Source organism: Castor canadensis, chromosome 9 (genome assembly GCF_047511655.1).
Source record: "Castor canadensis chromosome 9, mCasCan1.hap1v2, whole genome shotgun sequence".
NCBI classification, from domain to species: Eukaryota; Metazoa; Chordata; class Mammalia; order Rodentia; family Castoridae; genus Castor; species Castor canadensis.
Genome location: NC_133394.1, coordinates 151262753 through 151278117, shown reverse-complemented (window position 1 = coordinate 151278117; position 15365 = coordinate 151262753). Strand labels below are relative to the sequence as shown.

Sequence of the window (15365 nt, the reverse complement as noted above, 5' to 3'; positions counted from 1 at the left end):
CAAGAACTAGAGACACTTCAGGAAACAAAAATCCATTCTGTGAGAACCACAGAAAGCTCCAAGGACAGCCAGGAAGTTAGATACTTCACCTATGTGATTGCTTCCTTATGCACTAGTTCTGCCCCTTAAAGCTCAGAGAGGTGACCTGTCCAAGGCTGCACACAATGAACCCAGCCCGCCCAAGCCTGAGCCTCCCACCCCACCAGATGCTTGTTGGTCTCCCCCATCAGATGGGGTGCTCTAGGTGCAGGGACTGCTCTACGCTCAGAGTGGACTCTGGGACACAGGCACTTGTTGCAACAGGTGAAGGAAAAACAAATGGCAGCTGGGCCTGAAGCTTCCTTCCATGGACAACAGGCCCAGTAGCAATCCTGTCACTCCCGTGTCCCCATCTCACACAGGCACCAATCACATCAAGCAGCCAGGGTCACAGGCGCTCTGACCATCTCCCCCACTTTTGCTGAGCCATGTTCCCCCAGACCTGCCTCCTACAGTATCAGCCACACACCTTTCTCCAGCCCAGGGACAGACTCCCTGAAGTTGAGGAGAGCAGAAGCCAGGAGAGTGAGAGACCAGGGATGAGCAGCAAAGCAAAGCCTGGGGTAGGACGCCCCAGAGGGGGTTGGCCTGGCACAAACACTGCCACCCTCCACACTTTTCTGAGCACCTGCTGAGGGCACACTCTGGGCTGAGTTCCCAAACATTCTCTGTAACTCCATTTACTCATCTGTGACATGCTTAGTGAGCTCCACGCATTTCAGGCACAGAACTCTGTCTCTCAAAGTTAACTCTCCATTGAAACTCTTCTCTAACACTCTGAAACTCTAGGACAACCCAGCAGCCCAGCGCTTGGAATCACTGATTGGCTCATTTATCATTCCACTCCCGTGTTTCCCAAAAGTACTTAAGTGAGGCTCCCAGTAACAATGTCGCAGCCATCAGAACAAGGGTAAGGAGACAGCAACGAGGGATAAAAAACAGAGAAGTTTCTTTCTGTAGCCCACAGCTAAGGAAGACTTTCAAGAAACAGCAGCCTTGGAAAGAATGTACAGACTGCGTAACTGATACTGGTTGGGGAAGAGGTTCCAACAGACTACTCAATTCAGCCACATCCCAGTAAGACAAAGGCAATGACAGAGCAGAGCACAGCCATGATCACCCCAAACTACTCATATCTAAAGCCTTCTGTATGTCAGGACACACACTAAGCTTCGCACACATTAACCCACTTATTCCTACGACTACCATAGAGGACTCCTTAATCCCACACCTCCCAGGTGAAGAAGCCGAGACAGAAAGCACTGTGATGATGGAGACAACTGAGGTGAAAGTGGAATGCCATCAGCAACGCAAAGGGCACTCTGTGTGAGGCTCTTATTAATACTATTTTAGGCGGAGCAACATGCCCAAGGTCACACAGCTAGGACATGGGTATAGGTCTGTGGAATCCCAAAGCCAAGCTCTTACTAAGCTGCTTCCCAGCCACCCATGTCAAACAAGGGTTCCCAGATTTGCTAAGAATCTCAGATGACTGTGAAAACCCAGTCTTTCCCCGAGACTCTAAAGCCCTGCATGCATCCCGAGGATCCACATTTAAGGCACCAGTGGTATTTGTGAACAGAGAAAGTGGAAACCACTCATCTCAACAATGGGAACACTCTGGCCACACCAATGGGAACCGCAACACTACTGTAGCACAGCCAGGGCCTCAGAAGGGAGTATGACATGCAGAGTCCTGGGCTTTTCCTGCTGAAGCAATCACAGAATTACTGAGTTCAGGCACAGAGGGCTCTACTGGAGTAGCAGGGCATCTATCTGCCAGCCCAGCATAGAAAATAAGGTGTTCCACAAAACCATGAGCCACGTAAGATCCTTTCACTCAGAACTGGTCTCAGAGTCCCCAAGATGCCCACGTTTAGCTGATGAAGCAACTAGGCAGCAATAAGCTCCTGCAGTGCCTAATGTCACAGGTGTCTCCAGTGTGTCCAGTCAGCATGGCACACCCAGGATGCAAACGGTCTGACACAGGTTTTTTTTTGTTGTTGTTGTTGTTGTTGTTTTTAAGGTTTTCTGTTTGTCTTTTGTTTTGGGCAGTTCTAGGTACTGAACTCAGGGCCTCTCACATTTTAGGCAAGTGTTCTACCACTTGAGCCATGCATGCCTCCAGCCCTTTTGTTTTCGAGGTATGGTCTCAGTTACCTTTTTGCCCAGGCTGGCCTGGAACTTGCAATCCTCCTGCCTCAGCCTCTTATGTGCTGAGATTACACCACCACACCTGTCTCCAATGTGGGGCTTTGCCAGGGGCACCTGTACATGGAGCAGCCAGGGACAACCACAGAAATTCTTGGCAGGTGGGTTTGCCAGACCCAGAGGCCCCAAAAGAGCAGCTACAGAGATCACAATTCTGCAGATACTTTCCTCAGCTGTTCTGCGTAGCACTTTACAGTTTAGGAGTTTACCGTGGCTTATATACCCACACCACCCCTGAGCTGTTAGCCCTTCCTCCATCATTACCTAAGATCATTTCTATTGTCCTGTCACTCCCAGGTGACCCACCTGGAACAGGCCTCAGACACAGACACTTGCTGAAGCAGCTACCCCCAAAGGGCTTTAGGCAACACATAGCAACCCAGTGAGCCTTTTGGGTACCTGAGTGACAGGGTAGCATGGGGAGGAATGCACAGTGCAGGCCTAACACAGTGGGAATGCATGTGGCTGCAGTGCAGTGAAGCACACACCACAACTGCAAGGTCAGGGCCAGAACACAAACACCCCACCCTGTTGGGCCACACAGGAACCCAGGGGAAGTGATCATGGCACCTGGATATGCCAGCCCTGGGCTCTGCCAGTGGAACAATATTAGAAATGTGAATCACTAACACTGATGCCAGCCTCATCTGTGCTCTCTGGCCCAAGAACCTGAAGTCCTTAGTTCCAGAACCCTTCAGAGCCTAAGGCTGACAGACTAAGGCTCACGACCATCTCAGAGTCACCTGCAGCCACAATAAGAAGTAACAAAAACCGTAAGAGTGAGCCAAGAACAGAGTAGCAGGTGACAGTGAAGAGTAGACAGCTGAATCACCAGCAGACCTGGCCCACACACTACTCCACAGCAGTCTGGGGTACAGGGAAAGGCATGATTATCTGTATGACACAGCACTTGCTTAACAAAGCAGAACACACCACACATCTTAGACAAGAAGCAACTAGTCTGAATTCAGTATCCTAGCTCTGCTAGAGAGACAAAGGTGGCATTACCTTGTAAAGAAGTTACTGAATGGCCCCAAAATTTTCAATTTACTCCCCTCCTCAGGCTCATCAACACAGTCCTGCTGCTGTGAATCACTTGTGTCCTTAATGGAGCTCAGGGTGACATCGGTGAACTGTGGGTCATCATCATTCTCCAGGGTCACAATGGCACTGGAGCTGCTCGTGACCATGAGGTCCAAGATGTCCTCATTGCTGACAGACAACGTGGTTGACAGTTCTGTGCTGAGACTAGACACACTGCAGACAGAGGCATCGTCACTGCGGCTCAAAGCTTTGGAGGTGGGGCTGTAGAGCTTCACTGAGTCATAGCCTGTCCTGGGGAACGTGGAGGACTTACGCACAACCTGCTCCCGCTCAGTGCTGGCAGGAATCTGGGGTACACAGGAAGGCAGTGGGCATGCACTCTGGAAGGCCCGCTCGGAGACAATCTCGGACTCAGACTGTTTTCTCTTCACATGGACCACACTGCAAGGGACAGGCTCTGGGTTGCCGATTTCCAGTGTAGGAATGCCCGAATCCACCGACTGAAGGCTGTGCCGATCTTCCAAAGCACCAAGTTTCAGTGTGGACCCATACTCAGGCACCGAGAGGGACCGGGGCGCCTTGACATTCAGGTGTTGAAGGTTCTTAAGGGGGTTTCCGGACCGACCATCCAGAATGCCCATCAAGGCTACGCCATTTGTAGAGGTGGAAAGGTTTCCATCAGTCATCTTGGTCCAAGGAGAAACTAAAGAAACACAGACATGAAAATTAAGAAGGTAGATACAAAACCCAAAGATGCCAGTACTTGGACACACAGTTCGAATGGCCTGACACCCATCTAAAGGGGGACACCTTTAAAAGTGCCCCCCTGAACCCAAGTTCTGATTCAGGACCAGGGCTAGAGCTTTAACACAGGCTATCATGACATAAAACAGCAGGAAGACCAGACATACAAAGGACATGGCTAGGGCAAAATAAGCATCCTCACCATCACCACCATTACCCCACTAGTCTCATCCCTGACACCCAGGGCAGCAATGGGAGCAGAGGACTAGACAAGGAGGTGGGGGGAGGGGCAGTTTTCTTGTGGGAGGTTTTCTGTCTTTCTGGGAGGGAGGGGAATGCTCTAGTTTGGAGCTTGAATATCCCCCAAAGACCCACATGTTGAAGGTTCAGTTCCCAGTCCATGGTGAAACTGGGAGGTGGTGAAACCTTTAGGAGGTAGAGTCTAGTGGGAAGGAGTGAGATCACCGGGGAACTTTGCCCTGGGAGGGGATACTGGGCCCCAGACCCTTGCTGTTGCTTTTCTTGCTTCCTCGCTACCACTAGGTAAACAAGATTCATCCGGCACCTGCTCAGATGTACTGTGCTGCCCCAGGCCCAAAGCAATCAGACCAAATGAGCACAGATTGAAGCCCCTGAAACTCTGAGCCAAGAAAAACTCTTCCTCCTTACAAAGTCTCAGGTACTTTGCCACAGTAACACAAAGCTGACACAGCAGGTAAGTAAAAAACAGGACATCTCTGTCCAAATGTGAATTCAGGGCTCAGTGGCAGAATGCTTGCCTAGGATACACAGGCCCTGAGTTCAATTCTATTCATTCTGAGACAGCATAAAAGTCAAAGTTAATGTCTTCATTAAGACAGAAAAACAGCCAAAGGAGTTACGTATGCCATCTGCATTCAGACTGCACAACACATCCAAGCTGGCCATGCCACTCCACGGCAGTCACGCTTACTCACACCCGGAGCAGCGCACGCTATTCCCTAACCACAGCAGAAAGCAGACGCTAAGAAATACCTACCAGGTCAGACTGCTACCCAGCAGCAGAGCTGGCATCCGGGGCCCAAAGTGGGCCTCACCTACTTTAGAATGGCTTAGCTTAAGAGTCATAAAGCCAGGTCAGGAGGCCGGTTCAGGGAAGATACAATCAGGAAAGGGACAATTACAACCAAAACTTGAGTGAGAAGAGTCAAAAACCTTAGCACCTCACCCATGTCTACCACCATGTCCAAAGCGCTCTTGCCTTGGAGGGAGTGGAGGGATAAGCCTGGAGAGCATTCTAGCCGGAAGGACACAGCCCCCAGCACACTGTCAACCCCAGCCTGTGTCAGGTTACCTCTGCAAAATGTCAAAACTAAACAACTCAGGTGCCACACTGAAGTCTGACCAGAGAGCAGAACAACACAGGAACAGGACTTTGGACCCAGCCATTCCTGGGTTCTAAGCCCAACTCTACTACAGATGGCCTTAGGAAAATCAAGCATGGATGAAAGCGGCGGCTGGCCCCAGCGGGCATTGCTGGAAATTGCTATGCCCAAACAGCAGGTTGCTGAAAGCGTTCAGAAGGCACAAGGGCAGCCGGCCCACTGGAGGTCAGCTCAGCCTCTGCAAGGGCCTCCCCAGTGCCTCAGGGTCACACAACAAAGCAAATTCATTAAAAGCAGAAAAGGGACAGGGGAGTAGTTGCCCGCCCTCCAAGAAACTGAAGGAGGTAGTCAGACAGAGCAGCAGGGAGCAAAAATAGAAATGTGAAGGAATGAATCAAAAGGCAGAATTCAGAAATAGACTGAGCTATACAAAAGCCTGAAATATGACCCAGTGAATGATTAAGGGTCATTTGATTCCAGTGTGTTACTAAGTGATGATCAATTTCTCTTAAGAAGGTAGAACCATACAGTACTCCTTCAACAAAAGTACAGACAAAATTAGGGTTAGACACAAAGCAAAATTATAAAGGTGCTACAAAAGACAGAAAGAAAACGTGTCTTAAACCTACAACACAAAAAACTCAGTTCATGCTCCAGAAGACCTTGGCGCTGCTTTACCTGGCATGGACACACTTTAAATGTTTCAAGCTCACACAGCCCTGAGTTTCCGGCCTAAGTCCCCAAGTCATATGGCACTTCTGTGCTCCCTGCTCTGGGAAAACCCTCTAGTCCCATTATGAGACAACAGGGGCACAAAAAAGGTATGGGTAGATTCAAATATAAGCAGATTTGAAAGTTCTACATTTCCTTAATTAAAATGAAAATATAATAAGTCAGAAATACTTTTATCACAAAGTTAAGAGCTCATCTTTGACAAGGTCAAAGGTAATTAGAATTATCAAACCACTATCAATACTCCAAAAGACCAAACTGGCAAAAAGCCATACACAGAAGAGGAAATCCTTATGCTAAACAGAGCTGAGCACACTGGCAGGCCCAGCTGAAGTTCTGGCTCTGCCATTTACCAGCCTGGGCAAACTCAGGAGAGGTGGTTAACCTTTCTCTAAGCCTCAACTTCTCTTCCACCTAGCAGTAAAATGGGGCACTGCCACATTACTCACAGGTTGCTCTGAAGAAAAAAGAAGCGAGGTTTGGTGAAAGCACAAGCCAGCATCTGACACCTAGCTAGTGCCTGATAAATGCAAATTTCACTCTGCTTTCTAGCCACATAAAAAGCCAAAGTGGCTGAAAAGATGAAGCTGTGAACTGTTACAAAAGAGAGGTGGGTTCACACAAGAAATTCTGACCCTGTTGGGTGTGGTTGTTCACACCTATAATCCCAGCTACTTAGGAGGTGAAGGCAGGAGGCTCAAAAGTTTGAGGCCAGCCTGTGGGCAAAGTTAGCAAGTTAATGAGATCCTATCTCAAAAACAAAATACAAACAAAAGGGCTGGAGGTGTGCTCAAGTGGTAGAACCCCTGCCTAGAAAGCTCAAGGTCCTGTGTTCAATCCCCAATACCACCAAGAAAGAATTCTGACCCTAGAGCAGACAGGAACACTAAATCCACCTTTTCTAGGAAAGTCAGCGCTGGGCAAACAGAAGGCACTTGCTAAGTCTAATGGAAACCAGTTAAGTGAAACAAGAGCTTTTCATTCATGGTATTCCAAGAGTCCCTTCCCTGAGTCTGGCCATGACCAAAGCACAGAAAAGGAAGCTAGGCCACAGCCCAGAACCACAGTATGCCTCTCTGTCCTACTCTCCTCTGCCACGGGGCCAGGGCAGCAGCCCCAGGGCCTCTTCCTGGGAGAAGCCAGGCAACCTTTGGGTCCTCTGAGTCCCAAGTCCAGCTTAAGTTCCTTAAATCTCAGGAACGGGGTGTCAGTCTTCAGGGAAATAACCCTAAAAGGAAAACAGTACTTCCACTTGCAACACTGGAATCAAACTCTACAAGGACCAAGGCCACCTGTCTTCAAGCCCTTCCAGCTATACCACTGGTACAATAAAACCAGAGGCAGCTTTCCAGGCCTTCTGCGTTCTGCCAGTGCCCCATAGGGGGAGGTTATACAAACAAGGCCGTGGGGTGGACTTTGGAAGCTGGCCAAAGGCAGGTGGCCTGCCTCCAAGTCACACACTTTCTAAACACAGACTAAGCCTGAATTCCCCAAGCTGAACAGGCACCAGGGGCCCTCCCCATCATCTCTGACTGCCTCTCCGCCTTGCACCATGATCCTGGCCTCACAATATCAGCCCTGCCAGGCCACTGTGGGGTGCTCTCTCCAGCAGGGCCAGGAGAGATTTTTACAAGAGTTCTCCTGTCTCCCTCGCCACTGGATTCCAGGCCTCAAGCAGGCACAGTTCTACCAGTTTCTAGATCCCACTACCTGGCCGAAAGCCTAGCATGGATTAAGGTTTCAAAAAACTATGTGCTGAATTAATTATTACTAACAACTAAATTCTTAAGTGGGCAGGTTTCGGGAACAGTCCCAGCCAGGCAACATCTGCTGGGTTATGTTCCAAGAACAAGGTAAGCACTAGAAGCAATGATACAAAGAAAAAAACCCTTACCACTGAGTTCCTGGCAACATGTGTGGACAACCAACACCATGACTACTCAGTGCATCTGTAAAGTCCCATACCTGGTAGTAAAGACCACCATCCACACCAGATGGTCAGGAAATTGATACAAAATTCCTCCCTCTACCTTTGTTTTCCAAAGTCGCAAGCAAGTGACATAATCTCTGGTGCTCTGTACACCCAGGGAGGAAGGAGTAGCCCCACAGACCACTGCCAAGGAAGGCCCAAAACACGGCGCTACTGAAGCCCAGTCATCACTTTCCGGACCAGAGAAAACCACACAAGATGTGAAGCAGGGATAAGAGGCAGACTGTGTTTACTCCTTGCAGCAAGACCATCTGAATTTTATTTGCCTGTCCCAGCACAGAGCTCTGCAGCAAGCAAAGAGGAAAAATGGCCTGAGAGACTGGAACACCCAACTGCCACCCCACAGGGGCCATGTTTAGTATAAGAGAAGTCAGGAAGGGGACAGCAACTCTGCTAGCAATTCTGAACAGAATTCCATCCAAAAGCAGCCAATTCATTTTCTATTCATAAAACCATGACACTAGGTCTTGATCAGTCTCCACAACAAAGGAAACCACCTATGAAGCCCAACCCAGACGATTTAGTTATGTCCCCATGGGGAAAAATGTCCCCTCCCTGGTAGCTTCAGGGAGAAGTCAGGCTGCCTTCTGTGCAGATACCCTGTGGCACCTTCTTACTGTGGACTATTCCCAGCCACAGGGCCTAGGCCCCAAGTAGTTCCTGCCTCTGCACCTCTCTGGATGCCCCCCAAGGACAGCAGTGGGCAAGGGGCCACCACTGTTCCCTAAGACCCTCAAAAGGATAGTGCGCTCACCCCACTGCCACGGCTCCCTTCAGCCCAGCTCAGCTCCTTTCCAGATTCTTATTCTAAGGGTCAAACACACAGTTTGTTTCTACTGAGCCATGGCCTGTGGGCAACATGTCACAGAGCCACAGTGTCAGGAGAGCAGGACTAGACCTATGACACTTGCCACCACACCTGAGCATCACCATAAAACTACAGACTTCTAAACTTTAAATGTACCAGACTGCCTGGGCGCCGGTGGCTCACGCCTGTAATCCTAACTAATAGGATCTCTACTAGGAGGTAGAGATCAGGATCGAGGTTCGAAGCCTCCCCAGGCAAAGAGATCAAGAGACCCTATCTTGAAAAAAGCCCATCACAAAAACGGGCTGGTGAAGTTGCTCAAGGTGTAGGCCCTGAGTTCAAGCCCCAGTACTGTAAAAACAACAAACAAACAAATGAATGTACCAGAGTGCTTAAAGCCCTTCAACAAGCCCTTGAGAAAAGGAGGCAACTGAGGCATGTGGCTTGCCCAAGGTTTCCACTGTAAGTCCAGCTATGACGTCAAGGTCCATTGGAAGCTATGCTGCTTAAAAGGCCAAATGCAGACACCAGGCCTCCTGTAAGCCCTATGTTAGGGGAGGGCAGACTACATTCCCCACTTCACACACGGAAACAACCCAGCTGAGCCCACCTGAGTTTTCTGAGTCCAGCACCCACGTCATTCTCCCCAAGGCCTCTTGGGGGTTCTGGTGAGACTGATGGCCTCCACACGGCAGTGGTTGCTCCACTAGACTTAACCTTAACCTGGGGCACAAGACAGCTGGGGAAGGACAGCCAGCCCAGTTGAGCCCGGGAAGTGAGTTCTAACACCAAAGAGAGCCCAGGGATTAGGGTGGTACTCCCTTCCCCTTCCCCCATGTGAATCTACCTGCTATAGGACCTCTTCCTTAACTCAAATCCTGGCTGAGTCAGGAAAGACCAGGGTGGCCCTGGGTCCCAGGGGACCTCAGCAGTAACATTTAAAACAAGCAGATTTGTACTTGGCCTACCAGGTACGCACAGCAAGTCTGTGGGGGACTGTGCTCAACATTTACACCCACGAACTAGGAAACCCCACCAGCACCCAAAGAGCCTGATCACAAACTCTGACTGAGGGCTCCGTGAGAGCAGCCAGCACTAACCATGTGACGTGATGCGAAGCCCTCTCCACTGCTACCCATACCGCGTAAAACAATGGGCTGGTCTGCACTGTGTAGAATGGAGAGGTCCTTTTTCAAGTGAGTTGTTATTTAGGATAAAAATAGTCCTAAAAACAATTCCTAGAAACTCATGTTCCTCTGGAGGGTGAATGACAACTTCCAGACCCCCTGAACTTACTGTTTAAATAGGTTTTCTCCCATGAATATTTCAGTGCACCAGGCTGAAACTGAGGTTAAACTGTTGAGAGGGCCCCAAAGGCTCCTTCATAGCCTAAAGAACGGACACTCGACTTACCCTGGACACAGTGGCTGTGTCTAAAAGGCGTAAGTGGGACATTTTAAATTAAGAACTTAGAACATATGGGGTGTTCTTTCCTCTCCAGAATGTTCAGCTACATTTAGCGAGTTACCAAACCCCTCTGCCGTAAGTACCTGGGAAGTACTGATAGACAAGAAGATATTCAGACCACCTAACAATGGCAGGGTAATTTGTAATCCTAATTCTTACCGTGTGCCACACATTAGGAGCCCTCACGTGCGCTAGTCATCGCAAGCCTGCCAAGTGCACTGAAGGATTCAGAGGAGCAAAGTAACTCACCCAAGGTCACAGCAAGGGACACTAGATTCAGACCGGTCTGACATCAAAGACCAGGCATGGCTTGCTGGCATGCTTAGGATACAGACCCTGAACTCTGTGATAATCAGGAAGCTGAACACGTAACTTTTGTGCTTTTCTGTCTGTATGTTAGCTTTCAATAGAAACGTTCTAAAAATAAAATAAACAGGAAGAACAATGCAGCTTCTGGAAGTAGACTGCCTGGGTTCAAATCCTGCCTCCTCTACTTATCAGTTGTGTGACTTTGGATTAGTTTCTTAACTTTCCTGTGCCTCAGTTTCCTTGTATTCAAATGGGGACAACAGACCCTACCTCAATGACAAGAATTAGAGAAGAAGTCCACATAAAGCCTTGAGATTCGTGCCTGGCAAGAGCTAAGCCTTAGAAGATGCTGGCTGGTGTTACTCTTCTGGGCACCAGAGAGGGCTGGCCAGCTCAGCCCCACTATTTTAGCAACACATTTGCATAAGCAGGCCCAGAAACAGCCACTCCGAGTATACACAGTTTCAAGGTACAGCTTCTTCCTGTCACTAACATCTCTCTTCACACCTACTGTGTGACATTGAGCTCTGAGCCTCAACTTCCCTATCTGTAAAAGGAGGTGATTAGCCAAGCTGATCAACCCGAGGGCCTTCCAGGTAACAAGGAAGACGTCTAAACAACCCAGGCCCAATAAGTTTCTTTATACCTAGTCCTACAAGGAATACACACATTTTTCTCTCTTATAGACTATATTAATGTCTACATCGACAACTAATCCTGTCCAAGGTCTCAAGACCCCACAAGTATCCACAACATGGTGGTCAAGTGTGCCTTGTACCCGGCTGAGGACATGAAGGTCAGGAGCTCTGACCCAAGTGAGGAGACAGACTTTAAGTCAGGAGTACTAGACAAGCCATGGCCTCGCTTTTAGAGAAGTGTGCACAGGGAGGGAGTCAGCCCACAGCCCAGGATGGGGGAGGGAACACGGAAGCATGACAGAGAGGAATTCACCCTTTGGACAACAGGAGTGGGCCTAGCACAGAGGAAGTGAAGGCTCTAAAGGGACAGGGACAGGGACAGGCAGAAGTCAGGTAAGACACACAGATGCTGAATGTGAGGAGATGGCTGGAGGCAGGCTATGAAAACTCCATTGCACAAGCAGGAATCAAGTCCAGATTGGTGCAAGCCAAGTGCTGATCAGGGGCCTGACAGGACTGCAAAGGACACCAAGGTGAGCAGAGCCTGGCCCAGTGAACTGTCTCTTTCACCTGGATGACTCAAAACCTCCCTTTGTGTTTCCACCCCCAATAACCCTGAGCACCAGAGAGCCAGGTTCCCATACTGCTGGGTCTCTCTAGCTCTGGAGCTCAGGATCTCCAGGGCTCAAACATATACAACTAAGAAAGCAGAAGAGCTGGGAGAGGTGAGACGCCATGTCCAAACTTGAGACTTGTCCCTAACTGGGCAGCAGGAAGTGTTCCAAGACCTCAGTAAGGACTAGCTCAGTACTACAAAACACCTGCCAGTGCCCACAGGCAATCCAAGCTCTATAAAAGCCACCAAAACAACTGGATGCTAATATCCTGCAGAGGGGGGCAGGGCGAGAAGGTGAGAGCTCTGTCCCAGTGGGATGATGCCCAGGGCCTCCCATGGACTGTGGCAACAACGACCTACATCGGCGCACACAGAACCTTCCAAAACAAAGCTTCGTATCCACATCGGAGCCCTACAACTTTAAGACGGGAGTGGTCTCCCGCACCTGCTCAGGAGGCCTCACTCGTGGTCAGGCTCCCCGCAGGGCTGATCTGCACCCGCTGGGAAGGAGCAGCCAGAGCTCTGTTGTCCAGACAGCCCCCACCCCCGAGGTCCGGGGCAGCGCCCCGCTGGGCTCCAGCCTCTGGCCAGCCCAGTAGAGAGGAGAGCTCTCACCAGGGTCTCGGCACGGAGCCGGGGTGCTCCGAGGAGAAGAGAACCCAAAGCCGGGAGATCTGAAGGGGACAGGGGCCCGAGGCAGGGATCTGGTGGTCAGGAGCGCACCCCAGGAGTAAAGAGGGCCTTTAAGGAAGGGGGTCCGCCGTCCAAAGACAGGGACTCAGACGAGTGGAACCCGGCACATGCCAGACGCACAGGAGTCTGAGAAGAAAAGTTTTCTCCAAGTTCCGGGAAAGGAGCGAGTCCTGAAGGAGCGTCCGGGGCGCACGACAGCACCATCCCACACACCCCCGCCCGGGGGCGCGCCGGCCCGTGCGCCTCAGGCCGCCGCGGCTCCCGCCGCCAGCGCTGCAGCAGGTGGCAGCGGCCCCGCGCCCCTCCCAGCCTCCCTCGCGCCTCGGCCCTCAGCGGAAGCCCTCAGTACCCGAGTTATCGCGGCTCAGACGCCATCCCGGGGCCCGCAGCCCAGGCCCCGGGGACCCGCAACTTGCTGGGCTCGGACGCTCCACTCGGCTGCAGCGGATCCGCGGTAGGTGCGCGCCAGCCGCCCGCGGCCAACGGCGGCTCACGCCGGCCCCACCCCACACGCCCTGGCCCCGCCCCGCGCCTTGCCACGCCCCCACGCTCTCTTGCCACGCCCCCGCGCACTCTTGCCACGCCCCCTGCCGGCCTGCGACAGCTCTTCCGCCCGCGCCGTCGCCCCCCACCGCGCCTCCGCTGTGCTTTGAGCTTGATGCTCGCCCGGCTGCCCCTCCTCCGGCTCGCAGTCTGTCCGTCACAGCACTTTGGAGCGGCGTTCCGGGTCCTCCTCTGTCCCAAGGTCCAAGCAGAGCTGCGAGGGAAGCCCCAAGGAGTCATCGGATCCGCAGATAGGGCGCTGACGCCCGACAGGGGCCCCCTTACCTGGTCGGCTCCACCCGCGGCCATCTTGGAAGTGGGAAGCGCCTGGGAGGGGGAAGGGGCACGAGCGGGCTGTACCAGGCATGGGGAGCCGAGCGGCCGAGCGCATCGATCGGGCGCCCCTGCCTGGCAGGTGCAGGAGACCTGGCCCTGCTCCTACTGGACAAGAGGAGGTCTGTGTGAGAGACCTGGACTCAAGCAAAGGGTTTATGGCTTTAGAAGAGCGCCTCCGTGCCTGCCCGACCTGGCCTTAGTCTCTTAATCTGCAAAACGGGCTTTTCTGATTGCTCGCTTATTACGCTTTGACCCAATGCTTAGAGCTGTGGTTCTCAAATTTGTGTACGCTTTAGCATCACGTGGGATCTTTTAAAATTCCCAAGCCCGGGCTGCGCTCCAGGCCAGTTAAATCACAGGTGAGATTCTGGCTTCATGAGTGTTCTGAAAGCTGTGTAATGGGGAACCACTGGCCTACCGTTTATGTGCATTTTGCGTAAACATTGCAAAAACTCAGCAATAGTCCATAATCAAATCCGTTTTTAGAACAGGATATAGATTCAGAGAGAAGAAAGCCCTCTGCCCAAGGTCCTGGGGTGGGTCAGTAGTTGAGAGGAGCCAAAGCCGATGCTTTTCTCATGGAGATGATGCAAGGCTCTGAGTGGGGTATTGTGTAGGAAATGCCTCCTGACAGAAATGCAGGATCTGTAGACAAACCTGAGCCCACCGCATGGTGTTTACTGCTGTCTTCCCTGTGCCTGGCAGACAGTAGAGACTTGAGTGTTTGTTAGGTTGTCTTTACATTCTGAGGACATTCAGAAAGCCGTGACTGGAGCCTGGGTTTATAGTAAGAGCCCTGAGGGTTGGCATAGCAGAGGAATTACCAAAGGGGAAACCCTAGAGATACTGACTACCACTGAATCTATAGGAGGACTTGAACAGCCAGTGATCAGGGACAAGAAGAGCAATCTCCCGTGGAATCAGCATCTGGAAGCATACAATGAATTCATTTGTCTGGGCTGTGGTCCTTAGAGATGGTCACAGAACACTTAACTTGTCTCTTTCCCCAGCTCATAGCTCCTGGGACCTATTAGTTACAGATGACAAGAAGGTAGGGTTGTCCGTAGGATATGAGAGCCATGTGGCTCTCAGGCATCCCTGCCAGTGTTTGATGTGTAGTAAAAGCTTTATAAATGCTTAAACTTCTGGTGGTTTTAAATAAACACAATACCAGGTCTCTATCAAGCCTCTCCAGGCTCTCCCAGTGGGTTTTAAGCACTAACAGGAGAGCAGAGACTTGCTTCAGTCTGGCTCAGTTACAACTTAACATATCTGACTAGCAGGTTGCCTTTCACAAGGTTCCTTGCCCTCCCCAATTCTCTCAGGACTTTTGTTTGCTTTTTAACAGTACTGGGAGTTGAACTCAGGGCCTTGTGCTTACTAGGCAAGTGCTCTGCTACTTGAGCCACCCCACCAGTCCTTTTTGTGCTGGTTATTTTTGAGATAGGATCTTGACTTACCACAATCCTATTTCAGCTTCCCTGCATAGCTAGGATGACAATGGGGTCTCGTGAACCTTTTCCCTAGGCTAGTCTAGAACCTTGATCCTTCCAGTCTCCACCTCCTGAGTAGCTAGGATTACAGGCTTGAGCTGCCACCGCACCTAGCCTGAGTCTCAAGGTTTTAAAGCCCTACAGTGACAAAGTACTGTCACTATCCCCAGAATCTGAACGCTTACTGTGCACAAGTTTGTGTTTGGCGCCCTCTGCTGTCTTTCCCTCACCCTTACCAGCCTCCTGCCCCAAACCAGAGCCTCTCCTGGGAGCCTATTGTCACATCATCCTCACTTTGATTTGCCCATCTTTACCGTTTGTCATCAGCACCCAGAAGT

General features: G+C 51.0%; 1 protein-coding gene across 2 annotated transcripts in view; it reads right to left on the bottom strand.

The window, feature by feature from the left end:
• Tbc1d14 (TBC1 domain family member 14) overlaps positions 1-13612 on the bottom strand; it is a 91115-nt gene extending 77503 nt beyond the window's left edge. For both annotated transcript variants that reach the window (XM_074042671.1, XM_074042673.1), the window contains exons 1-2: positions 13484-13612; positions 3259-3997 (exon numbers count right to left, since the gene is read on the bottom strand). In XM_074042671.1, the coding sequence (XP_073898772.1) occupies positions 3259-3997; positions 13484-13589 (845 nt within the window). In that variant the 5' untranslated portion in view covers positions 13590-13612. The remainder of the gene's footprint in view (positions 1-3258; positions 3998-13483) is intronic.
• Between the last annotated feature and the right edge of the window lie 1753 nt (positions 13613-15365).